Source organism: Hippocampus zosterae, chromosome 14, assembly GCF_025434085.1.
Source record: "Hippocampus zosterae strain Florida chromosome 14, ASM2543408v3, whole genome shotgun sequence".
Lineage (NCBI taxonomy): Eukaryota > Metazoa > Chordata > Actinopteri > Syngnathiformes > Syngnathidae > Hippocampus > Hippocampus zosterae.
In genome coordinates, this window is record NC_067464.1 from 1,958,855 (window position 1) to 1,985,879 (window position 27,025).

At 47.1% G+C, this 27,025-nt stretch overlaps 2 protein-coding genes across 4 annotated transcripts in view; both read left to right on the plus strand.

Moving 5' to 3' along the window:
* ttbk2a (tau tubulin kinase 2a) overlaps positions 1–27,025 on the plus strand; it is a 40,920-nt gene that overhangs the window by 7,411 nt on the left and 6,484 nt on the right. The window contains exons 4-17 of one of the 3 annotated variants that reach the window (XM_052085519.1): positions 698–771; positions 877–1,017; positions 1,639–1,743; positions 1,839–1,904; positions 2,621–2,713; positions 2,796–2,921; positions 3,540–3,697; positions 4,048–4,258; positions 4,357–4,568; positions 4,961–5,537; positions 6,453–6,773; positions 8,792–9,492; positions 10,589–11,370; positions 11,744–14,971. In XM_052085519.1, the coding sequence (XP_051941479.1) occupies positions 698–771; positions 877–1,017; positions 1,639–1,743; positions 1,839–1,904; positions 2,621–2,713; positions 2,796–2,921; positions 3,540–3,697; positions 4,048–4,258; positions 4,357–4,568; positions 4,961–5,537; positions 6,453–6,773; positions 8,792–9,492; positions 10,589–11,054 (3,251 nt within the window). In that variant the 3' untranslated portion in view covers positions 11,055–11,370; positions 11,744–14,971. Of the gene's footprint in view, positions 1–697; positions 772–876; positions 1,018–1,638; positions 1,744–1,838; positions 1,905–2,620; positions 2,714–2,795; positions 2,922–3,539; positions 3,698–4,047; positions 4,259–4,356; positions 4,569–4,960; positions 5,538–6,452; positions 6,774–8,791; positions 9,493–10,588; positions 11,447–11,743; positions 14,972–27,025 lie in introns of those variants that run through there. The other 2 variants (XM_052085518.1, XM_052085520.1) reach the window with 2 other exon arrangements.
* Positions 15,343–26,904, plus strand: cdan1 (codanin 1). The gene is made up of 27 exons (XM_052085513.1): positions 15,343–15,464; positions 16,807–17,408; positions 17,809–18,012; positions 19,251–19,447; positions 19,545–19,676; positions 19,761–19,839; positions 19,916–20,036; positions 20,117–20,226; positions 20,323–20,412; positions 20,511–20,586; positions 20,658–20,863; positions 20,944–21,097; positions 21,174–21,317; positions 21,840–22,006; positions 22,554–22,635; positions 22,714–22,803; positions 22,985–23,039; positions 23,121–23,367; positions 24,114–24,263; positions 24,347–24,410; positions 24,519–24,597; positions 24,669–24,856; positions 25,126–25,233; positions 25,328–25,391; positions 25,832–26,010; positions 26,341–26,448; positions 26,516–26,904. Exons 1-27 carry the CDS (start codon positions 15,387–15,389, stop codon positions 26,615–26,617), a joined length of 3,876 nt encoding a protein of 1,291 aa, XP_051941473.1. The 5' UTR covers positions 15,343–15,386; the 3' UTR covers positions 26,618–26,904.

Consider the following 27,025-nt stretch of genomic DNA (forward strand, 5'->3'; position numbering starts at 1 on the left):
AGCTTTTATTCGAGACTCACTTTCGATAGCATACGGTGGTGCACAACATAACAATTCAAACATTTTCTCCTCTCTGTTTTCAAACGTCCTTCATGTTGCTCCTCTTCCGAAAGAAAAATCAATGGGCCGAGATCACGTTATCCATCTAATGGCCTCGGCCCAGCGTTGTCGTGCTTGCGCTGCCCCCCCCCCCCCCCCCCCGAGGGAATCCGAACGTAACCGGAGCTGAAACTTGACTCCTCAGATCTTCGTCCCAAACGCCGCAGAGCCGCACAGCTGTTAAGAGAAGCCTCACGCTAAGAAGTCCGCCATTTTGTCCTGAAGCGGCCATTTGAGGCTCATTACAGAGATTTCAAACCAAGTCCGAGAACTTTTGTCTGATTGCTACCAAATTCGAAGCAGATGGGACGCGCTAAAGCGGGCAAATGTTCCGTTTTTGTTCTTGCGTGTGCACACAGAAGATTTGTGACTCAACGTTGCTACCAGATTTTGAATTTTGTCTACCAGACGGATGCGAAACAATAACGATAACTCGCCATACGACACATCACTAGGATCAAAATTCAGCCCCCGAAAGCGGTTTCACTTGGCACACATGAAATTTGTTAAACATGTCCACTGTGAGAAGACCTACAAAAAAAAGTCCCTCGAAGCCACGTCAGAGGAACTTACAAAAAGACGTTTTTGCTCCTCGCAGGGAAGGACCACGTGTGCCGCTTCGTGGGATGCGGCCGCAACGACCGCTTCAACTATGTGGTGATGGAGCTTCAGGTCGGTTGCCTTTGTCGTGCCTTGCACAGCAAACTAACTCCTGGTACCGCTGTCGAAATGTGACGGCAGTTGAGACAGCCGAGCTAATCCACGTCTCCCCGGCAGGGTCGTAATCTGGCCGACCTGAGGAGGAGCATGAGCCGCGGGACGTTCAGCATCAGCACCACCCTGCGTCTCGGCCGCCAAATCCTGGAGGCGATCGAGAGCATCCACTCGGTGGGCTTCCTGCATCGTGACATCAAACCAGTAAGCTGTTTTGGTATTTGATTCCTTTTGTTTTGGTTTTGTTCACAAATGGGGGAGGGATTTATTTCTGTATTATTTATTCATTTTATTTACCCATGTAGCATGACGACAGAAATGTCTTCTAAAATTCATTCATTCATTCATTCATTCATTCATTCATTCATCTTCCGAGCCGCTTGATCCTCACTAGGGTCGCGGGGGGTGCTGGAGCCCATCCCAGCTGTCTCCGGGCAGTAGGCGGGGGACACCCTGAATCGGTTGCCAGCCAATCGCAGGGCACACAGAAACGAACAACCATTCACGCTCACACCTAGGGGGCAATTTAGAGTGTTGAATCAGCCTACCATGCATGTTTTTGGAATGTGGGAGGAAACCGGAGCACCCGGAGAAAAGCCACGCAGGCCCGGGGAGAACATGCAAACTCCACACAGGGAGGCCGGAGCTGGAATCGAACCCGGTACCTCTGCACTGTGAATCCGACGTGCTAACCACTGGACTACCGGGCCGCCCTTCTAAAATTCATATGTAATAATAAAAAAAATAATAATAATGCACCACACTTTGCACCCCCCCTAATTTCTGTTCATATTTTCACTGGGTTCTTGTTTTGTTCTCCTTCAGTCCAACTTTGCCATGGGTCGCTTCCCCAGCACGTGCCGCACATGCTACATGCTGGACTTCGGCTTAGCCCGCCAGTTCACCAACTCGTGCCAAGAAGTCCGACCGGTAAGTGTCCCTCCCCTCGCCGCCCACCCGTCCGTACACTGCCAGTACGTTTTTTTTTTTTTAAGTACTAACTTATCTCCATGTTTTTTTCTCAGCCCCGCCCAGTGGCAGGATTCCGGGGAACGGTGCGTTACGCGTCCGTCAACGCACACAAAAATAAGGTAAATATGTTATGTCCCAAAACTGCGGGAATCCACTAGAATTCGGTGTGTTTTGCTGATCTGGTGTGATACACTTACAGGGAAGAGTGGGGTACACCCTCTGGATTTTTGATCGAGCTAATTTTGCGCTAGCTCATTTTAAAATTGTGTGAAAGGTGTAGCTTTTTATGCTAACTCATTTAAAAATAATTTATGTGATGTTTTTCACTTATTTTTTTGTGTGTGTGTTTGTTGGGGGTGCGTGCGTACTTGGGAAAGGGATGCGGAATCTTATTTGGGATTTTCGGATCTAGCTACATGCTAGACGCATGTTTGTGCTAGCTGCTACTTGTGCTAGCTGCTTTCACAATTCTTTTGTGACATGTTTGACGTTTGTGTGCTATTTAATTTTTGAATGATTTGAGAAGTAGTTGACTTTTTTGTGTGTGTTTGACTTTTCGACACTAGCTAATTTTGAAAATATTTGGTGACATTATTTTGTTCTTGTGGTCGAATGATTGGGTGCGCTGTTTCTGTCAGGATTGTTTAATTAAGGCGCATGTGTCCAATTGGTTTTATTTTCTCCATTTTGTGTTGTTTTGGCTTTGTTATGGCCATTAAAATTTTTTTTTTTTTGCTTTGCTTGGTATGTGTGTGTCATGTTGTCCACTTACTTGACACCTCAACTTCAGTGTTGTCCACTTACTTGACACCTCAACCTCGGTATACTTGTGCAGGAGATGGGTCGCCACGATGACCTATGGTCCCTCTTCTACATGCTGGTGGAGTTCCTTGTCGGCCAGTTGCCGTGGAGGAAGATCAAGGACAAAGTAAGGCAAAAGCAGTCGCACTCGTCAAGCATCTTGCAAGCACAAATAAGCATTTGACCAGCGTGCGTTTGTGTTAACTCAGGAGCACGTGGGCAAATTAAAAGACACGTACGACCATCGTCTGATGCTCAAACACCTACCGGCGGAATTCAGTGTCTTCTTGGAACACATTTCCAGTCTGGACTACTTCACCAAGCCAGACTACCAGGTGACCAAGGCCTTGCCGCCATTTTGTGGTCCAACATCAAATTTGTAGCAGCCCACAACATATGATATGCTCTGCTATACCAAACTATGCAGCTATGTGGATATGAGTTGAGGAAGACAAAATGAGTGTTTTGTTGCCATCACTACAGAAAGAAATGTAGCACTCTGTGGAATAATTATGAATCTAGCAAATTAAAAAAGTGCTCTAAGTAAATGGGCCTCCTCCTGATGCGCTCTTGTTGGCCACCAGGGGGCAGTGTGAGAAGATGGTCATAACTAAGCTGCAGTGATATTTCGAGATGTCTCCATCACATTTTTTTTTGCACCCGAGTGATTCATTTTTTTAAATACCATTGCTCGGCAAAGTGTTATAAAGAAAAAATATTGTCTTAATTTTTTTAAAAATTATTTTTAATCGAATAAAGCTATCTCAGCATGATAACTTTTTCTACGCCTGTTAGTCAGGAGTAGTTCAAATCAAGTCAATGTTTTCTTTACTTGGCAAATGAAGAAAATTCCGCCGAAAATCACACGATTGGCCCCAATTTCCTGTCACATGATGGGATCGGTACAACTCTAGTCATGATAAGACTGACCTTTTAATTTTTTTTCCTCTCAGCTGTTGATGTCGGTGTTCGACAACAGCATGAAGACGTACAACGTGGTGGAGAACGACCCTTACGACTGGGAGACGACAGCCACCGACGGGACCCTGGTGATCAGCGCCAGCGCCACCACGCCGCAGCACCTCACCCGCCTCACGCCCGCACACATGGGGTGCGTCTCCTTTCAAATCAACACTTTCAGTTATTCTTTTAAACACCAATTTAAAATTGGAGGCACAGGTCTATCGTAACAGGATGACTGTTGAATGGCCTTAAGAAATGGACTCAAGGACCCATGTGTGAAATTGAACAGCGAGCCTTCTATTTTGCTTTGAAGCAGCTAATCCTTACCTGGATTTGAAATTTAAAAAAAAAAACCTCTCACCCTAATTTGAAAAACTGCTTTGAAACCCTAACCCTTGTTAGATGCCCTTGCCCAAGTTTGGAACCCTAATTTGAAACCCCAAGCAAAACATAAATGTCATAGGTCTAAATCACTTCCTGTATCTTTTCCCGCTTCAGCATGGCCAACGCCTCTGTGATTCCGGGCGACTTGCTGCGTGAGAACACAGAGGAGGTTCTGCAGGATGAACAGCTCAGCGACGCTGACAACAACATCGGCGCGCCCGAACGTGTGCCGGGTTCTCCGGGCCACCCGCCGCGGACGCAGGAGGCTGACGTGTGGGAGGAGCTGGACCGCAACCGCAACCGGATACGCACGGCCTTGTGGAAGGTGAACAGCAAATTACCATCAACATCATTTTTTGTCCAAACCCTACATCAGTTCAGAACCTTAACTTTGCGCACATTGCGATCTGCCCTGCCGTCCAGGCTGCTGCCGAAGAGGAGCAAAGCAACCCTCTGGGCAGCCAAGGCCACCAGAGCCCGTACGGAGGCCCCAGCGTGGGGTCGCCTGTCAAGATGTCGTCGGAGGAGCGCGAGGGCCCTCTGCTCAGGAAGTTGCGCAACATCCACAGCTTTGAGCTGGAAAGAAGACTGGGCCTGGAGTCCAAACCCAATCCAGAACGATTCCTTGAGGCCTGGTACGTACCCAGAGACTCTCTGGAACCCGAACCGGGCTTGAAACCTCAATTTGAAGCACTAACCAAATTTGACTTGTTATTAACACCGTAACCCGGTCTTGAAAGCCTAATCCTGGTTTGAATTACTACTTACCTTAAAAACAGAATTTGGTTTGAAGACCTACTTTGAAATCTTCAAGCTAATTTCACCCCCGATTCATGACTTGAAATTCTATCCCTCACTCAGAACTCTTCTTTGAACCATTAACCTTGATTTGAAACTCTAGTGCTTACATGAAATCCTTTGAAAACGTCTTGAAACCCTAATTTTGAACCCAAACTGCACTGAATTAACCAACTCTAGTCCTTGTGTTGTTCAGTGTATGCTTAGTGTCCGTTTGGTGTCAATTTAGTTCTACAAAGCAGACGCCCAGCAGCGCCCAGCAGCAGCAGCAGCAACAGCAAAAACAAGAGGATGAGGAGGCAGCCGAGGGGGACGCCATCATCCCAGTGAACCAGGCTCTAGCTCCACCTAACGCAGAGCGTCGCGAGCGGGTTTGGCACTACGATGAAGAGTTCCTTCCCGGTGGCGGCGGCGATGGCGGCGGGTCTCCCAAATCACCATCTCCCGCCTCTCTGGAGCACGGCGACGGGGCTGCCAGCAGCGGGGGCTTCGTGGCCCTCAACCTCAGCTCAGGCCGGCAGGACGTGGACTCACGGGACTGGGTTCTGGTGGAGCGGCCCAGAACCAAGGCCAGCTCCAGTCCTTCAGAACAGGAGGAGGAAGAGGCGGAGGTCCTGCAGGAACCGGGTTGGGAGCGGGGCGTGCTGAGTCCCGGCTCCGGGAAAGCAAAGCCGGACAGCACGGCTTCCTCCAAGGAGAGCGCGAAAGCCGACAAACTGGAGCTCAGTGTGGGCCCTGCTGAGGCCCTGCCGCCCGTCACCCCCACCAGCCCGGCCGAAGCGCTGACAGAGGGGATCCTCACCCAGGTAAGACCTAGTCCATCGTGCTCTGCTTTTTTTGGGGGGGGGATTGACACTCTTCAAAGGCTGCTGAGTCGGCGTTCTTGCTGTCAATCCTCATTTATGGCAACTCTGCTGTGGAGACGAACAAAATGCTTGCTAACCTGTGTTTCCCAACCTTTATGAAGTCAAGGCGTAAGCATAAGTGCAAAAATCTTTTGCCTAATAGTAAAATTGTCCAGGTCGTTTTTTTTAATGTTACTGAGAAGATAAGGAAAAAAAAGCCCACAAAATTTTTGGTGAACAATCCAGTGGCCTCGATTCAACCTTGACAATTCTCGTTACTTGGCTGATTACCATGGACTTGGAGACACTGTGGCTGGGAATCACTGGTTCATGTGAACATTAAATCCACACTTTGTTAATTGTGTTTCGGCATGGAAAGTGCTTTTGGCTTTGATTTGCAGCTCAGGCTTGAGTTGATTTGAACTTTTCATTTGTGAGTGACACCACTCAGAAGTTTTGCTCGCTTGAAATGGCAAAAATCATCATTAGCGATGAGCATTTGACAACATTTCTTTTTTTTTTTTTTTTTTTTAAAATACTCCCTCCTAAGGCAGCGCATTGCAGAGTCAACATTCTTTCCCCTCCATTCCATGTCGGTGCTATGTAGAGCAGTGATACATTTTCTGTGACTACCTGTAAGGCGGAAAATTGTCCGGTGGACTGTGGACTGTTCTGTCAATGCCGTTTTTCCAGTACAGTTAAAAAAAAATAATGTGGAAAAAACGCAGTATGAAAGCTTCTTCTGACACTTCCACCTAAGGCAGAAAATTGCCCGGTCAGCCTCATACCCTTCCATTCCGTGGAGAACAGTGATATGGAAACAAGTTTTCCCATCAGTTTCACCGCCCCTCCTCTCTCCACCCTCCCCTCTCTTAGCACCCAACCTCTCCTCCGTCCCTTCCCGAGGAAGTGGCCACCCGGACCTCGGGGCCCATCCCTCTGCGCTCCCCCAGCCCTCACACCCTCCTCAGCACCCTGTCGGACCCTCTCCACCAGCGCCACCCCCTGGCCATGAGACGTAGCCAGTCTGCCGACCAGCACCGGGACCGGCCACCGTCTTCCTCCTCTTGCCACGCTTCCTTACCGCTTCCGCTCAGACCCTCAACCAGTCGCAGGAAACTGCCCGCCATCCCGGCCGGCGCCGCCAACGCCAACTTCCCCTCTGTCATTCGTATAACCAGGGCCCAGCTGCAGCAGGTGACCGGCCCATTCACAGCAGAACCTCTGAAGTCCAAAAAAAAAAAATATATATATATATATATATGTATATATATATAAATCGAGGCGCGTTCATGTTAATTTTGCGCAACATCTTGGCTTGTTTTTGTGATTGACGGGGTCGGAAGTCCATCTTTTTTTAAAGACGTCAAGCAAATATTAAAAGTCTCTGTTATATGAACATGAATGCATGTGAAATTATATGTACACTCATCGTAAAATGAGTCAGAATGCGCACGGAGACTATTACCAGCCAGCCAAGTCCACACTCTAACTTGCCGACACCCACGTCACTCACCAGACAATGCACTAGACTACAACGAGAGGATGGCGACCCCAAGTGGGCAAAAAATAATACCCATGCCCATTTTATTGCGTTTAATCCCGCAAAAGCAATTTTCCGCCGATCAATCGGTGGGCTAATTGCTTCAATACTCGATTTAAAAAATATTCCATAGCTGCAGCTGTCACATTTTGCCCAAAACAGCCAAAGAAAAGGCAAAATGCAAACATCACGTCTGCGACTTTGGAGGTTCCGCTCTAAATCGACCTCCCTTCAGCTATAATGGCAAATATTTTTTTTCCTTTGTTCGTTTTGTGGCTGCTTGTTTTGGCTTCTGCACCCCCCCCACCCCCCTCTGGTTTTCTTTGCTGAAACGCTGATGCTCATGCATTGACAGCATGGCTCGAACACGTTTTCTTGCTACAAGTGATCTGTGTGTGTGTGTGTATGTATGCGTGTGTGCGTGTGTGTGTGTGTTATGTGAGTGCAGCATGTGTGTGCGTTTGGAATGTCGACTCATGACCACAGGTCGCATGGTCTCTTTTGTTTCAGATCGTCTTTGTGCTCTCCATCTTCCTCTTCCTCTCTCTCTCCCTGTATTTGTTCCTCACCCTCTCTTCACTGAAGCCCCCTGCCAAGTTGCGTGAAACCAAACCTTTCCCGTCTGCCTGTCCCCGGTTTAGCGCTCACGAGCTTGACTGACACCATGCCCCATAGCACGTGTCGTGTGTTTGATAAACGGTAGCTATGGCACTGCATGCTGTTGTTGACCCAACTAATCTCCATCGATCACCGAATCCGCTATTCGCGGGGGGGATGGGGATCGAGCCCCGGCGCCAACAGCGAAAAAATTGCCAGTCCTTTGACGCACCACTTAAAAGGTTCACAAATGCCGGTAGATGCCACAAGATGGCGCTAAGGCACTACTGTACTGTAAAAAAATAATAATAATAACCGTCCTAAATCGAGGGTGGTATTCTACAGGGGGCTTAGTCAAAAACACAAATTTTTCACATTGTTTCAATTTTGACCAGTACCGAAGCAGTACCTAGGGGTTGTTGAAAAAAAAAACAACACGAATTCCTGATTTGTAATGCATTTTGTACACAGCATAACTTAAGATGCTTCACTTGTAATTCAAAGGACAGCATTTAAAAGCAGGGTCAATTTGGCTCCGCCCACTGCACCTCCCTTTCTTGACTCCAATTACTACTTTCCTATTAACCTGGGCCTTATAACCTCTTGGCCTGGACAGACAGAGTGCAAAAAGTTGTTCAATGGATAGGATAGGTAGGCAAAGTTTTTCAGTGGGGGGAGGGGGGTGGGGGGGGTTGAACTTATGAACTGGCTCCCCCAGGCTTAAACCATGGCTCATATCAAAATATTGTTTGGTGCGGTGGAAATGAGTTGGAGGAGCTTCATTAAGTGAGCCCGTTGCACGATCTCCAAAGTAATTAAAATAAAAATAATAAAAAGGCTCGGTCACTATTCCACGCGAATAGCAGCGGTTCACTGAACTCCCAAATTTCGCCTCCTGCATCAGGCTACTTGCTGGAGCGCCACAGCATGACATGTTGTAGTCTCTCAGCAACAAGCCTTTTTCCCAGCAATTAATCACATATAATTGCTGGGAAAAAGCAACTATATGGGGGGGGGGGGGGGGTTCACAGCCTGTTCACTTGAAACATGTTTTCCCTTTGTCCGTCCCCTCCAGTTGACGGCTCAGCGTCCGTCCGGGTTGTCTTCGGCGTCGGGGTCGGACAGCGTCCACCAACCGGAGAGATTCGGCGAAGCCGAAGCGGAGCCCAGCGCGGACTCCTCCCCGGGGACGCCCGCGGACCCGCCGCCGATCAACGGGGATGCCTCGAGTCCGGTGCCGAGCCGCCAAAGCGACTCCCCCCGCTCCCCCCGTAGTCCCTCTTTGCCGAACGGACACCAGTCGCCGACCCCTCCTTGCTCTGAGAAAGACAATCTAGCTCCGGAAAAGCCGGGCAGCCAAATGTCCCCGTCCGCGCCTCGACGCCGGCAGAGTCGCATCCCCGTGCTGGAAGCGCCACCCCCGGGCTCAGCCAAAGAAAAACTGCTGCAGAAGAAAGCCAACAACCAGGTCCCGCTGGCATCCCCCTGCGCTTCGCCATCCCTCTCCGATCGCCGCGCACCCGCCGCCGCGGCCCCCCTGGCCAGAGACCCGCTGTCGTCGGCCTCGGACCGCTCCCAGGAGGAGGACTCGCTCATGGGCTCGCGCTCGGACCGACAGGGGGACGGCTCCCTGTCCTCCTCCTCCAGCCCCTTGTCCCGGCGGAGCAGGATCCCTCGGCCCGTCCACTCCGCCTTGTCTGCAGAGCAGCTGGCCGGCCAATTCCTGCCCCGCCCGCCTCCTGGGAAGCCGCCATGCCGCAACACGGTGGAGGGCAGGTGCTTCAACATTTCATTGTCTTTTTTTAATAATAAATTCACATTACAGTGTTTTGTTTTTTTTACCCATCGTTGTTTTAAATTCGGGCGGCCCGGTAGTCCAGTGGTTGGCACGTGGGCTTCACAGTGCTGAGATACCGGGTTCGATTCCAGCTCCGGCCTCCCTGTGTGGAGTTTGCATGTTCTCCCCGGGCCTGCGTGGGTTTTCTCCGGGTGCTCCGGTTTCCTCCCACATTCCAAAAACATGCGTGGCAGGCTGATTGAACACTCTAAATTGTCCCTAGGTGTGAGCGTGAATGGTTGTTCGTCTCTGTGTGCCCTGCGATTGGCTGGCAACCGATTCAGGGTGTCCCCCGCCTACTGCCCGGAGACGGCTGGGATGGGCTCCAGCACCCCCCGCGACCCTAGTGAGGATCAAGCGGTACGGAAGATGAATGAATGAATGAATAATTCCCAAGATGGCAGCCCGGTAGTGCAGTGGTTAGCACGTGGGCTTCACAGTGCAGAGGTACCGGGTTCGATTCCAGCTCCGGCCTCCCTGTGTGGAGTTTGCATGTTCTCCCCGAGCCTGCGTGGGTTTTCTCCGGGTGCTCCGGTTTCCTCCCACATTCCAAAAAACATGCATGGCAGGCTGATTGAACACTCTAAATTGTCCTAGGTGTGAGTGTGGGCGTGGATGGTTGTTCGTCTCTGTGTGCCCTGTGATTGGCTGGCAACCAATTCAGGGTGTCCCCCGCCTACTGCCCGAAGACAGCTGGGATAGGGTCCAGCACCCCCCGCGACCCTAGTGAGGATCAAGCGGCTCGGAAGATGAATGAATGAATGAATGAATGAATTCACATTACAGTGTTTTTTTTACCCATCGTTGTTTTAAATTCAAACAAAAAAGACCAGGCAGCTCCCTGGCTCAGCCGATCGTCTAAGAAAGGGAAATTTTACTTCAACGAATACAGTAAATAGCTGGTTAAAATTTTCACTCATCTTTGCTTTAAGTTGAAAGAAAAAAATGGAGTGCAGCAAGTTGCCAGCATTTTGGCTCCGACGCAGCCCTGACATTTGTCCCACCTGAAATGACCTCCGTCCGTCCCCCCTTTAGGATCCGACGCTACCGCATCCGATCGGGCACGGGCAGCACCAGCGACTCGGACCTCCTGACCTGCCTGGCTCAGCTGATGCGCGGCGCCCGCGGCTGCTCCGCCGCGCCCTCGTCCGGAAACTGGCGTAAGGGGCCGACGGGCGTCAGCAGCCTGACCGGTTCGCCACATCACGTCCGCAGCTCCAGCGCCTCGCCTCGCAGCTCGTCTTCGCTGCAGCGTTCCGTCAGTTCCTCGCCCTCGCGCCACGAGCCCCGCGGCGGCTTCGGAGGAGGAGGAGGAGGAGGAGGAAGCTGCCTGGGCCGCAGCCGCTCGCCGCCCAGCTTTTCCGGATCGCCTCCGCCGCGCCGCCTCTACCACCACCAGGAAACGTGCTGCAGCCGGCAGGCCCGCACCGCCGCCTTCCACCTGTCCAGGGCGAAGGGCTGCAGTCGGGAAGGCAAGTGCTCCAGCAAGCTGGCCAGATAGTTGCCCGGGGAGGTGGACGCGGAACAGTTTTCGGTATCCCTCCTTCTCTTTGCGAACCTCATCGCCCCACCCCCCTTGTTCCGTTACCGTTTTCTAACGTTCATGTTATCGTGTCGGATAACAAAATAGTGCAGCTGTGATTTGATTTCTTGTCCAGGGATCGGTAGTTGGTACTGTAGCACGGTGTTTTCCAACCTTTATTGAGCCAAATGTGAAAAAGCGCCAACGATTCAGTCATTCAACTACAATTTCAATCACGTCTTACAATTCTATTTAAAAATGTTTGATTTGCAGATAGGACTGCAATTTATGATTAGTTAAAAAAGCGATTCATTTGCCGATTAGGCGGCCCGGTAGACCAGTGGTTAGCACGTCGGCTTCACAGTGCAGAGGTACCAGGTTCGATTCCAGCTCCGGCCTCCCTGTGTGGAGTTTGCATGTTCTCCCCGGGCCTGCGTGGGTTTTCTCCGGGTGCTCCGGTTTCCTCCCACATTCCAAAAACATGCGTGGCAGGCTGATTGGACGCTCTAAATTGTCCCTAGGTGTGAGTGTGAATGGTTGTTTCGTTTCTGTGTGTCCTGCAATTGGCTGGCAACCGATTCAGGGTGTCCCCCGCCTACTGCCTGGAGACAGCTGGGATAGGCTCCAGCACCCCCCGCGACCCTAGTGAGGATCAAGCGGCTCGGAAGATGAATGAATGAATGAATTTGCCGATTATTTATTTCTCCGTTTGATTATTCAAGGACTTTTTTTTTTCTCTACTTTCCATTCCAAACAGGACTTATTTCAGATTAATAGTGCCTAAAATTCACAAAGAAATTTCCTATGAGTCACTTACTAGTTTGGTCCATAACGTGTCTGACATTTTTTCGGGGTCTTTGTGTAATAGTGTTGCTAAGAAGCAGGAACTTTTTTTTTAAAGCATTCTAGTAACAGTACAATGAATATGCACAGGCAACAAGAAAATCATACTTTTAAAAACAAAAACCTCATTATTATTATTATTATTATTGCACTGGCAGGAATGCGCTTCCCATAGTTGATGGCATAGATAGCCGAATGAAGAATATTCCTTTCTTTTTGCGTAAATGAAGAGTAATTTTCGGCCCGGCTAAGATGAAATTGGATAACTTCCCCTGGGCACATTAGCGGTTGGGAATCACTGCGGCAGAGCGTCCTTCGGTAAGTCGCTTCCCCTCCTGTTAATTTATTTCGCGTTTACAGTGCAGTATATAGTCACTTATTTATCACTACTATGAACGCACTCGGTTTGCATACTGAGACTGTTTGGGCTTTTCAACAAAGCCGCGCCACGATTGTACAGTTGTATTCATGGAGATATTTCTTTGGATGCCGTTAGACAAGTCCCCTCTCTCCTTTTTGGGTGTGCTCCACCTGAACGAAATCGCTACTAAGATACAATCAGTCGTGTCGAGTGCGTGGAAACGCGCAAACCTTCCTGTGCCTACTGAAGTCCCTTTTATGCAGCCTGCCCCTTTTTTTTTTTTTTTTTTTTTTGTGGACAGGGAGATTGCATCAATATTCCCCCTCCGAGGTTGCAACAAAAGCCCATGTTGAGCCGACCTGACAATATTCCGCTTTCGGAGCTAGTAACAGTTTCCACGCCTTTTTCCAAGTCATTTCAAATCATGACAGAGGTCAGGAAGGGTCTTGAATGCAAAGGAATGCTTTCAAATTGCCCGGTCCGGGATGTGACGTTTTCACTACCTTTTTTCCGTGTCAATATGATCCATGGCACTGACGATTGAGGGATCAACAATGTACTGAAATTCCAAAAAAATGCTTTTACGGGTGTCAAATTAAACACCCAATACTCACTTCTCACGCCTTGTTATATTGAAAGCAATTTACACTGTCCGACATTTATTTTTCATCCCAGTTGCCGAGTTCTGTGATCTTTCTTGTGATAACGAGCTTGCGTCGCTAAGAAGCAGGAACTAAAGACTTTATTTTTAACTCTTCGAATAACAATAGAATGAATACACACGGGCGACAACACTAAGCGTGTCGGTGATGAGTGAGCGAGTTGATTTTTCCTGGCACTTTTGGGCAGTTGTTGTATTTTGAAACAGTTTAGCGCCACTCATTTTGACGTCTCATCTAAATTGTAAGCACTCGAGTGAGGGGGGGGAACAAAAAGGAATGAGCTTAAGGCGTGGTTGTAAACGAGACCGAAAAGTAAGCGCTCTTTGATTCCAGCACCAAAGCTTCTTCTTCGCTTGTACGATTTAAAAAAAAAAAAAGCTTCTTGTCCAACGGCACACTAATGCATCCCTGCATGCGGAATTCACTACTAAGACAAAATAAGCTGCATCTTTTTACCTCACTGTGACTAATACGTTGAAAAGCTTATCACGCAAACTTGATGATGATGTGCCGTTTTGTGAGTTGCTGCTCTCCCGGCCAATTTAGTCGCATTTCTTACAAAAGAAATGAACAGTATTTACGAGGTGACTGACATACTTTATTTGGGCGCAACCTGACCACATCTCGAAACATTTGGTGTTATTATGGCTAAATTTGACTGCCGGTGCTATTTTTGAATTCCTTCCTACTAAATTCAATGAGAGGAATCTGCCTGGCCCTATCCGGGGACACTATACCGATATACAAACGCTGCTGGTTAGGATATTTTGCAGAATAGAATTGCGATAAATGACTTATTCTTTGTTTTTGGGGCCGCAATGTTTCTCGTTATTTTTGTCTCATGTTGTATAAAAATCAAAATCGGGTGACGTTTTGCCGTTACAGCTAATATTGGCTAATTAAATCGTCCGCCAGAGATTGAATCAGTTAATTTGTCAGGCTCTAAGGGTACAACAGGATGGACGCTATTTGACAAAATGACCTCTTTTTTAAAATTATTTTTTATTCAAGAGGATCTTGTAAATGGAGAGCAAGTCGATAGCGTTCATACAGAGCTAAGGCAAACACAAAGCGAAGCTAATGTTAGCACGTGCATCTGCTCAACCACTCCCTTTGGAGCCCTGACTGATCAAGTATTACAAATAGTTTTTTTACTAGCGAGTAGAGCTGTGTAGCTACAGTGCAATGGAACATTTTTTATCTACACTGATTTTGAATGATTGTGATTTTTTTTCTTTTTTTTAAGTGCAACCTCTGAGCACCTCCTCCCGCTTCTCTTTACTCAAATAGGCTGCGCGGATGGATCACCTTGCCAAATATTTTGATACAACTCATGCTCTGAATGGTCATGTGTCAGCGTGTATGTCGCGCTGCTTGTAAGCATGACCACCGTGCCGCTTGTTCGCCAATTGGCGTTCAATTTGCTAGTCGGCATTTGGTCTGCTGCCTTTAACGCCTCTTCTATGGCCCCTTTTAAACGCAAAGAGATCCTTTTTTTTGCACTGTAAAATAATCCCAAATTCGTTTTAAACAGGCTTTAGCAGAAGTGAAGGTGAAACAACAGTAAAACGGCTACATTGGAAATCTCATCACCTTTTTGTGTTATTAACGTACACAAGTGGCGTGCAGTCGTAGCGTTAGCGCATTTTGTTTGTCGTATTAGAAAGGGGTTGCTGTATGTTTACGAAATACTTACGTCTTATTTATTCATGGGGACATTTTGCTGGATATGGCCATCCATTATTTGAACTGATATTTATTTTTTAATAATTTTATTAATGGTTATGTATGTATGTGTGGGTTTTATTCCATAAAATTCTCCATTGGAAAGAATGTATCAAGTGTTTTTTTTTTTTGCATTGTATATAATTGTAATTATTTAAGTTGATGAAATTATTTGTATCATATCAATGCCTTGTACAGTGATTTTTCTTGTTCTTATTTAGTTGTTGTTTTTTTTTCTTTTGAAATTATTTTGTATTTTATTTTTATAAACTGGTTATAAATAAAATACACATTCCGCATGCATATTCACACAGTTGTGATGCCGTGTTTTTCCGTATGCTGCATAGCTCGTACAACAAACGCATCAAATAAATAAATACGATTTAATACATTAAAAAAATAATTGATTTGTCAATGCGTCCACATTAAATGATGTGACGGGATGAATCTGGCCCCGTGCCTTGTTTTTGACACCGGCGGTCTCCATGAAATCTTATCGTACAGCCTACAAAAAAAAAAGAACAAAAAATTACAATTAAGTATTTGTTTTGCTTCCACTTGAGATGTTCAGGACTATGAAATAAAATATGAAAAAAAAACGTTATCCTTGAAGCCGGAAGACGTGGCGGGTGTGGCTGACGTCACTAACAGTTGTACGCATGCGTGTTACCTGACCCCGCCCTCTTGTCAGTTCTTCCGCCGCGCAAGTGCCTTGTCGGAATGGCGGCTCTTTTGGAATCGCTACTAACAAGGAAAATGGACCTTACGAAGGTCTTGGACTGGTTGAAGAATATCCAGGTGGGTCGGAAACACCCTCGAACCTCTTCGGCGACACGCTCAGCTCGGGTTCGGTGTCCTACCATTCGTCTAAGAGAAGTGACATGAGCACATTACGGATTGTAAACAAAACTTTTAGCTCGGCAGCTAAGCAAGGCAGCGAACTCGTCCCATTGGGGTAACATGGACAGTTAGTCGCTGCTGTTTTTTTTTGCGGCCGAAAATTAATGTCTACGTTCGCTTTTTTTAAATTGATATAATCTGGAAGCCTATTGCTGTTTAACAGACGTTAGCCGGAGCGTAGTTAGCTTTCTCAAAATGTCCCTTTTATAAAATAATAGTGATGATTTTCGTAGGAGCGACTGTCATCATTCACAATTATTTGCTATTGTCAAATTAAATGAATCTCACTGGACTCAAACGAATTGAACTGTATTTTCAAAGTACAGTTCAACTTGTTTGAGTCGAGTTCCCCATAAAAGTCCAACACATTTTTAAAGTAATTTAAGAACAGTTAAGTGTTGTACCTGTGACAAACATTAAGTCATAACATAATAAAATAGACCAGTGGATCGCAAACCTTTTACACCAAGTACCACTTCCAAAAAATATTTTCTTGCCTTTTACCACCGTATTGTCTAACATTAAAATCCAGAAGCTGAGTTTTTGCCCCTAAAAAGCGAATCTACAGTGCATAACGTGAATATATTTGAACAGTACTTCAAATATTTTCATGTACTGTACATGAAAAGTAGAAAAAAAATCCTGTAATGGATTTTAAATGCGCTGTTTCATAGCTACAAGCTTAATTTCAACAAGTTTGATTGTATTTTATGTTTTAAACGTTTTACATTCGAATTGTATTTAATTCAGTGGTTCATTTGTGTACCTGCATAGCACCACACTTTGAAAATCATTGAAAAATTTGGCCACATAGCTTAATTGTCAAAGACATGTTCCAATATTTTTGGAAGACAAGAGAAAGCACATTGCTATTTTTCAAATTGATTTTGTAACGGAAACCAGTGAAAAAGTAAAACGACCCAAAAGAAAATACCAATGTATTGTAAAATAATGTTTGTGATTTCCAAAACTATTGAAAAAAAATAGCCAATTATGTTATGAGGCTTATGAAATATAATCATTAGCATAATAATTTACTACTGTACAGTACTACATTGTGTGGCGCTTTCTTTTGTGTGTGTGCGTGGGGGTGTGTGTGTGTGTGTGTTTGTTTGTGTCTTCACCACCAGGGGCGCTATAATATATAATGCAAACCACTGCATGCTCAGGGTTCAGCACCAGCGGATTTGTCTCTAATGCACCAGTTTTTGCTTCTGTATTTTTTTTCCCATGTGAACAGGATAGTGACAGTTTGACCTTCAGCGATCCCGAATTGACAGTCCACAAGCACGAATTCATTCCCTTCCTGCTCAACTTCCTGCGAGATCAGAGCAGCCAGGCCCTCACCAATGGCCCCGCCACCCCTGCCAAAACCCCCAGCCGTCCCAGACCCTCCGCCTCATCACGGGGCTTCTCCGAGCGGAGGGCCAGCAGATCGGGGGGTGGTGGCTCTCGAGGCACCAGCCGGGTGCAGCTATTCTCGTCGACGCCATCCCCGGGCTCCGAATCGGGGCTCGGTCACGTCAGCAGCCCGTCATTGCCCGCCTCTTGGAGCCCGGCGTCCAGGCCCTCGGGCTCAGAGCGGAGGCCCAGCCAGAGGATCAGTCTCGGGGACTATGTGCTGTCTCCCCCGGAGCTCCAGAAGGGCCGCAGGAGGAGCGGGAACGGTGCCGGGAGGCACGCGGGAGGTGGGCGAGCGGCGCATCACTCTGATGACAACGGGAGAAGAACCGGAAGAGGAGGCGGGACCAACGAGCATGTTTCTCCTCCGTCTGCGAGTCAGCTTAATTTCAGCAACTTGGAAGATTTCCCACCTGTCGGTTCATCTCCTGTTACCCCCATGTGAGTATTTTTATATATATATAGTCCTTATTTATTGGAAAGGGTTAATAAACATTAATTGGAGGAAAATTTGTAGCCTCTACGCCTAATAAAATTGTATCCAATTACTCGATTAATTGATGGAGTCCTTGCTCCAATAATGAATTCTAAAAATATTTAATAGCCATGTACTGCTGTTAGTTTTGAAAACGTGCACAATGAAAGACGAAAAAGAAACAAGTCGGGAACAATTGACACCAGCCCAAAAAATACTGAGCCAATCACAAGTGGGGTTTTGATCCAGTGACAACAAGGGGCGGGGCTAGGGCACCATATACAAACATCAAAAAGTCAATTTTCTACCGTTTTATTTTTATTTTATTTATATTTATCCTTTACATGAGTCACCCTTGGCCTACAGGGGAAACAAGCCATCCAGAAGGATAAACCCGACGCCGGTTAGCGCTGAGCGCTCGCACTCCAAGCCAAAAATGTGCTTCACCTCCACGCCCTTCACGCAAACTCCCAGCCCGCCGCCACCGGGGGTGGAGAGGCCCAACACGCGGGTGACGGCGGTCAGCCCCCACAGCCTGATGGAAGAGAGGGAGCTGCTCAAGAGAGAAAAGTAAGCAGAGACTCCATTTATGACATATGCTTTGACTCGGGTGAAGGAAATGTTGATTTTATTTATTTTTCCTCGATACCCTTCAATTATGAACCATTTTTCAAATACAATACTGCCAGGTTACTCACAATAGAGCAGTGTAATACAATGTATTTTATTATATTTTCAATATAAGATGAAAAACTTGCGTATCTGAATCTGGGGGTTTTTTTGTGCACAGTTGGAGAGTACATTCTATGTCATGTGTATTTTATTAATTTTTCTGAGTGCTAGTTATTTTTGGCGAACAATGATGAGTGTATCTCGTCATGTTTTAAATGGGGGAAAAAAACCCAAAAAATATTTTGTTTTCAAATTTTGGCATAAAGAAGAAAAAAAATCACTGTCTAGTGAAAATTTTGCATTCTTTTTTATCTTAGGTGTAAAAAAAATACATATATTTACATTCATTCATTCATCTTCCGAGCCGCTTGATCCTCACTAGGGTCGCGGGGGGTGCTGGAGCCTATCCCAGCTGTCTTCGGGCAGTAGGTGGGGGACACCCTGAATCGGTTGCCAGCCAATCGCAGGGCACACATAGACGAACGACCATCCACACTCACACTCACACCTCGGGACAATTCAGAGTGTTCAGTCAGCCTGCCACGCATGTTTTTGGAATGTGGGAGGAAACCGTAGCACCCGGAGAAAACCCACGCAGGCCCGGGGAGAACATGCAAACTCCACACAGGGAGGCCGGAGCCGGAATCGAACCCGGTACCTCTGCACTGTGAAGCCGTGCTAACCACTGGACTACCACGCCGCTATATATACATTCATTATGTTATTTGGATGGCGCCAGAAATTTGTGGAAAAATATAGAAATATGGTTGAACAGAATGTTGTAAAAATGCACTTTAATACTAATATACTAATAAAAACTACAATAAAAATATGCAGGAAGCAGCTTACAAATTTTTGTCATAAAATTTCTATACGGAAAACATTTGGCATCATTTTGAAATGCGTGTGATGCGTTTCATGTACTACATATCAGACATTTGCGTAAATTGTTCATTGACTAGAATAATATATAAATTACCTTTATATATAAAGATGACAATAAATCAGGATTATAATAATATTATTATTACTGCATATATCAAGGCAGATTTTCCGGGGTGGGGGTTGGGCGGGGTCACCTGAGGTGTACCTAATTGATCCGAGCGGCGGGTGTCATTCTTTCCTCCTGCCACCAGGTGTAAACGAGCCCAGCAGCAGACGTGCTCTCCCCCGCCAGCCTCGGAGGAGCCGTGCACGGCGAGCAAATCTGAGGCCCCAAAGCTCGGATCCAAGGTGACGCCAGACCAGCAGACGGCCTGCCCCGAAACATCCAAAGTCACCTTGGCCTCAGACCTCGACATGCTGGCGGAACTGTACTGCGCCTGCATTTCTGGTGGGTGAACCTCAACCCGGCGGCTGCCAGCAAAAGCAAAGAGAGAGCGCGAGAACAACACCTTTTTTGGGGGGGGGACTGTTTTTTTATTTTTCAGAAAACCTGGTGCCAAACGTTTTTCTGGAGCTGTTCTTTGTGATGCAGCTGCTCACGTCTCGATGTCCTCACGCTCCTGACAACCGGGATGACGATGAGGAAGAGGAGGAGCGCGTGCGGACGCTCAATTCAGGTCGCCGGATGGCAAGTGACGACCGGCGTCTTATTGAATGAACGCAAATTCAATTCTTTGTCCCCCTCGTGTATGTTTTTAAAGGCGTGCTGGAGAGGCGCTACCTGAGGAAAGTGCACAACTGTGTGTACTTTGCGGTCAAGGTGTTGGAGAATCAGTATCAGTGAGTCACCAGCCATATTTCTAGACGGCGTTTTTTTTTTTTTTTTTTCTCTTGACGGTAGTTTTTGGTTTTGTAGGTTGTTGGCACACCTGGACAAATGCACGTTGCGTCTCCTGGCCGAGAACGAGAGAGTGGCGTCGTTCTCGCCGTGCCTAAGGGATCGCTTGAGTCAGGCCCAGGACACGAGTACGGCCAAGGTAGCGCGATGAGATCGTACCGGTGGCGCCGTTTGGAATGGCAAGAGGATGAATTTTGTAAGCTTTTGCTGTCTTGTTAGCTCTCGCCCTCCGTTTCCACGTTCATCCACTCGGTGCCCTTCCAGCCTGCCACAGACAATCGCTCCAATTTCAGCAGTGACAAGGCCTTCCACACCTTTAAAAAGCAAAGGTTAGCCAGTTTTCGTCGACGATGATGAAATTAGTTTGTTGATGCGTCTTAATCGTCCTCTTCAAGCACGACGGATTGACCGTCCTTTCATTTCAGGGACATTTTTTACGAGGTGCTTCGAGAATGGGAGGACTTCCACAAGGAGCCCGGCTGGATCTTCGACATTGCCCTCGGGAGTCGCATCAGGCAGGTCAAAGTCTTTCACTCCTGCTTGATTTTTTATGGCATTTTAAATTCATCTTACTCTTTTTTTTTTATTTTATGGCGTTGGGGGGGGGTCTCAGAGGAATAATGAGTCAGCTGACCGCCGCTGGAAACCACTCGCATTTTGCTCGCCTGTTCCTGAAGCAGCTCGTTCAGGTACTTCCGCACATTCCCCCTCTCGTGACCTTGACAAGGATCCAAATCCAAAGTTCATCTTCCGCGCTCAGATGTGCAAAGGGCCTCGCGTTAGCGGCTCGTCCGGCGACACCCCCGACGCCGACTTGCTGGGCATGCTGGGAGCCGACGGCCTGGGCCGCCTGAAGCGCCTGGAGGAGCGTCTCATCCAGCCCCACGGCGTCGGCGGCCCGTGCCCGCCGCCGTCATTTCCCGGCCACCAGGAATTCTTCCGGGACTTTCTGCAAGCGGCCAGTTGGTGAGGCAGCAGAACGCGCGGCTAACTCGCGCGGCTAAGTTACTGACGCGCGATCCGACTTTCTTGACTGAATATACCAGCTGTCAGCTGAATCAGCACCTGCAGGACAGCTTGTGTCAGCAGCTCCTTCAGCTGGACGAAGTTTCCATCTTGAGTCCTCCGACCCCCGTCGCGGAACGAGAGGAGGAGGAGGAGGGCGAAGAGGCGGCCGGCGACGGGGACATGGAGCAGCAGGTACGCGTTCCGCAACCCCCGACTGCTGTGAAGCTTGCGCTGTTAAACTGACTGAGCGCCGCCGACCTCCCGTCAGGACGAGAAACAGCGCTTCGCCTCGGTGCTCCTCCTCGCTCGTCTCCTGGCCAAGTTCCTGGGCTTCATCTCCTTTCTGCCGTACCAGACGACCGAGAAGCCGTCCAGGGAGATCCAGGAAGCGTCAGTCGCCCTGCGGAGCAAGGTTAGAATAGCATAGACGTATGGCAGGGATGGGCAACTGAGGGCCAGCAAACACACTGTGTTGTAATGTCACCCATCACCACCAGATGGCAGACATGTCTTTGTTGTGCTTTTTTTTTTTTTTTTTTTTTTTTGCAGATTCGGAATGATAGGCAGGAAAAACACGGTACCGCAATAACACTGACGTTTTGAGTGAATTGATTTTCGTGAGAAAAAAACCTGCAAAATGCATTACGTTTACACATATTTATTACAATTACATTTAATAACTGCGGCTTAACTTGGTAAATGCTCCCCCCCAAAAATGGTCTTTCTTTGCTATACTTACCTTCTTCTCTAACTCTTCTTCTTCTTCCATCCCGTCTCATGGTCATCCGTCCTTCATCTCTCTACAGTCCCATCTTCCTTCCTTTCTTCATCTTTCCATCGTTCCCGCCTTTTTTTGCCTCCCTTCTTTAAAACAAGTTAATCTCGGAAGCGCGTGCGTACTTCTTCCGTCCCACTCCGAATTTTTACGTAACAGAGCGTTCCCGTGCTGGACGTGTGCGGCGTGCTGAGGAACAGCATGAAGTGCAGGCGCACCATCTTGACGGTGCCCTGGCTGGTGGAGTTCCTCTCCATGCTGGATTTCACCGGGCCGCTGCTGCTTAGCTACAGGGTGGTTCTGGGCACGCTGTGTCTCCTCTACAGGTACTTCTGCTGTTCCAGTCCACGTGACACTTTATTAATAATAATAATAATAATACATTTTATTTATAAGCGCCTTTCTAGACACCCAAGGATACTTTACAATAACAAAAAACACAAAACAATATTAGGAACGCTTTAGAAAAGAAAGTGATTGACTGCTGCCATTTTGCATCGCGCTGAAAGCTTCCACTGACATATTTTTCACTTGTTATATAATACTTGGTATTATGTTGTAATGTTAACTTTTTTGGTGCTTTTAAAAAAAAAAATCAATCATTTTCTGTTTATCTGTTGTGTGTTTCCGCTTTTTTTTTAATATTCTCACATTTGTGCCTTTTTTTAAAAATCAGTACTTTCATCCATTATTTTCTGTTATTTGCAAACATTTAAATATTTCTGTCTATTTTTCCAGATAATTTTCTAAACTTTTTCGCTTTTTCGCCTAGAATTTTAATCCCTCCCCTAATCATGTTGCATTTTTAAAAAAAAGTCTGCTATATGGTATTATTTTCTAACTGTTTTCTATTTTTTTTATATGCACCTTAAGGAAAATGATTCTGGGCAGATGCAGCGAGACGTCCTACCTGAACCGCCTGCTGATTGTATCCGTACTGGGGTGGCTCTTCCAGGTCGATAGCTCCTTGCGGCATGCAACACAGCCACTGAAACGCACGCATCACTTCACGTACCTTCTCGCATCGGAACAGATCCCAGTGATCCCCGAGGAGGTGTTCTTCACCAGTGACTTCACCAAGTTTGCCGAGCTAGAGGAGAGCGACGCCAATGTTGCCGGACTCGTACGTAGAGGGGATGCGAGTCGTTTCAAATGCTCTGCGGACATTTTCACTATGGCGGTGACCTCCTCGGAAGCCATTTTAATGCAGTAGTTTTAAGTTGCATAGAAAATGGATGGGTGGATGATGTCAGAGAGCTGGAGGTGGCCAAAAAATGAGGTGTAGGGAAAACTCTTGTGTACAGGACGGCATCCCCCTGGTGGACCAACAGCTCCTCTACACATGTTGCCCCTTTCTCGGTGAGTCCCCTTCCTCTTTGCCCCCACCCGGTGATCACATGACGATGTGTCGAAACCACTTTTCCTTTCGCCGTCCGCCAGATGAGTTCCGTAAGCTCCTAGCCGCCTTCGTGTCGGGAAGCAGCGCCAAGGGAGGCGGCGTCGCGCGCAAGATCACGCCCACGTCGGCCGAGCCCCAAGACGCGGCGGGCGGCAACGGCGAGCGGTCGCGGCAGAAGCTGCAGGCGGACCTGGAGCAGGCGTTCTTCCACAACCAGCCGCCGTCTCTGCGCCGCACGGTGGAGTTTGTGGCCGAGCGGGTCGGCTCCAACGCGGTCAAGCACATGAAGTTGGTATCGGAGCGCTCCGTTTTTGAATTACGGTGTACCCGTGTAAATGCTTGGTGAGGATTTGTTGTACTATTTAAGATTAAGAAAACCTTTATTCGTCTCGCAATGGAGAAATTCCAGATTCACAGCAGCAAAGTTATGAAAGGAAGAAGTAGAACAACAAAAAAATAGGAGCTGCTGGAAAGGCAGCCACTCTCGCGGCGCCATTTTGAAGTCAAAATAACAAAAATAACACAAGACAACACATAGGACAGAGACAGTCGTGCAATCTTCACCACTTTTCTGCATACACTTTGTTGTCTGAAGCAGTTCTAGATGAAAGAGGAGAGGATCAAAGTGTCCTTTCACCAGTGGATCAGAGACATCATGCTGAAAAATGTGCACACGTCTGCTACAAGCAAAGTTTTGAAAGCAAACACGAAGCTGTAGCGTCCATTGACGAAAAGAGATTAGTTCACTTCTCCTGTCCCACATAATCCGCTTCAAACTCCAAGCCGCGACTCCCAGCTCCAAATCCGCATCGGCACCCCGCGCCAACGCTCCTTTCTTCTCATCGTCGGCTCCTCAAGACCTCCATCCATCCAGTCGCAGACCGTTCAACAGCACCGATCTCTCCGCTGAACAAAGCGGGGCTGTGAAAAATGCTGCCCATTACAGGCGCAAGACACAAGCGCCCCGGGACTGTCCAGCAACGACAGTGAAATGGAGTTGCTGTTTCGTGATGTACAGGCTTGGTTGTTCCCAGGGCGACGTTAGTGAGCGAGTTGGTGGAAAAAGGGGAGAAGATGCTCCGAGACGGACTCGAGTCACCCAAAGCCAACCCGTCCAAACTGAACGAGTCCATCTGCGCTCAACTGTGTGAGGCGGGACGAGACGCCCTGAGCAGAGCCACCAGGTACCAAAAGTCTTTTTTTTTTTCTCCCCTTTTTATCCTGTCCTTCTTTCTTGAAATTGATCTCCGCCTTTAATAATCTGCAGCTTTTGCTGTGAAAAGAGTCCAGAAGCCATACGCATTTTGCTCCCTGATGAGACCTCCCCTGCTGTGAGTCACATTTAAGTGTTTAGTCTTCAATGACAAAAAAACAATTTCCTCATCATTACATTTTTAGCATCATTACAAATACTCAAAGTAGTCAAACTTTGGCTTCAGGTGCTTGCCACCTCCGAAAACATCACCATACACCTGGCCACAGAAAAAGCCTGCGGCTGGCTCTCGGCGAACATAACGGGTACGCTTACAACACGCGTGGCTCGTATGCTCCTCGGACGCTGTTCAAACGCCTCCCTTTTGAACATTCAGCGCTTATCCGGCGAGAATGGAAGTGCAGGTACGAGCGCGTCACCAAGACTCTGACTGCCGATTCCGCGGACGAGTTGGGCCCGCTGCTTACGCCCAAGAGGAAGCAAGGGCCATCCGGAGTGACGTCCTGCCCCCCCTGCTGCACCCATAGTGCCTCGCTGCCTTCTGACGTCCTTATCGCCCTCAAGGTATGACATGGAAACATCGGATGAAAATAACTGTACGTGTTTCACAAAGCTATCACAAAGTCTGCTCTCTTACTGCAATGTTTGAAATAAAACACAACATTCTGTGGTAGGGCTGGAACCGATTCATGGCATTTCCATTCATTTCAGTTGGGAGAGATGATTTGAGACACATAATTTGAGTTGTGAGGGTGGTCACAGGATGAATTAAACTCTGATGTCAAGGCGCGGCCGTAAAGGTGATTTCACAACTGACCCGCATCTTTTCAAAGGACTTGCTGAGCGTGGCCGCGGGCCCCAGGATGGACGAAGAGCTGCCGAGCGGCTCTCGGCTCCAGACGCTCTTCCGAAATGTGCGAGACACACTGGTCTGCAAAAAGGTCCAAACACAACCGCGCCGAATCGTGCTGTTTGTGGTCACGTTGAATATAACACTGTCCACCCCCCCCTTTTTTTTAACCCCCTTGTGTTTAGTTCTTAACAGCCGTGTCAGAGCAGATGCTGCTCAACGCCACGGTCCTGCTAGCCTGCAAACTGGGTGAGCCTGACAATGATGACTTTCATAAGCCTTAATCCTACCTTCAAATTATATGAATGAATATTTCACCACAATTTTGCCTTTAATTTTACGAAACGGGTGATAAATTTTTTTTTTTAAAAAGCACTGATTTAAAGTATAATCACTCATGACTTGTAATTGTTGTTTATTTTTTTTCTATTTATTTTTCATATTTTTAATTTTTTTTTAACTTTAAAAAATCCCACATGGATTGAAATGCCATGCCATTGCTAACTTTGGTGAAGCAAAAATAATCACTCGGCCTTTATTTTTTTACTAAACGCATTCTGTGGCATGTACATTTTATATTTCTGGATCATTTACTTTTCCCCCTCCATATCCATAAATAATGATTTGTGATGAAATACAGTACGTCCAAAAAGACCTCCTCTCAGTCAAAAGCTCTTGTGTGAGTCCAGTGTCTGCAGAGCTGCCATTGGCTCCTCCGTCAGGTGGCGGTGAGTCGGAGCCTTCCGTCAGAGCGCTCCTGGAGCAGCTGAGCGAGCTTTGGGGGCCAGACAACTGTTGCTGTGCCCCCCTCCACCTGCTCTTCACCCCGCTCGTCGTCACCGCCGTGCTCAAGGCTGGCGACAATGCGGTACTTTCACAACGGGCGTACATCCAGTTTTTTTTTTCTTTCCTCTAGTCTGGTGGGAGAGATGTAAACCCAACAATAAAAATGTACATAATTATGAAACGATTTGGTTTAGTATTGCATAAATAAATGAAAAAAAAACTTGAAATACTTGATATACAATATTTTTTCAACAATGTGTAAATAAAATAGATTACTGGGAAAGACTATGAATGCAACGTATTTACAATACAACTAAATATTTGAGCAATTACAGCAAACAAATAAAATGATATCAATTCTATACTAAAAAAAAATCTATACTAATCAGATTTTGTTGTTGTTATCATTTAGTGGAACAACTACTTGTATGTCGTGAGGAGGCTGCTGGCTCGAGGCCTGTTGTCTGATGAGGAGCTCGTATCTCACTGGACCAAACTGGCAAAGCAGAGCCTACCAGCGGTGAGTGTTTTCCGCCTTTTTCAAGTCCTCCTTTTTTCATCATCTTGAATCCATTTTTACATTTCAGGAGGTGATGGAGAAGTTCGGGTCGAACAAAGCCTCCTCCTCGCTTGCAAGTCAAATGGACCTGCTGCAGCTGTCTAAACAAACTCTAGAGGGCGCCACATGACAAAAAAAAATAAACAAAAGGCGGGAAACGCACTGTAACAACTTGTGTTTCCTCATGTTCTCGGCATGTTGTAAAACAAGAAATTGTATATAAATATATATCAAAAACATAATTTTATCAATGTAGCACTTTGACATGCGAGTCCTTACAATAATGCGATTATGCATTTGTTCACTATTTCCCCTCTATGATGCTGCTTTTTTTTCCAAGAATAAAATGTAATATTTTGTCACTGAAATGATATGTTGTTGAGGATAATAATAAAGACGAACTCTGGTTAATGTTGATATCAGGTCTTCCACAATGTGTTTTTTGTCTTTTTTTAATGAAGGTGTACCTGATGAATTGTCCGCCAGTGAACACTTTTTGCAGTGTTGGGCTTATGCGGGCCGACAGAGGGAACATTTC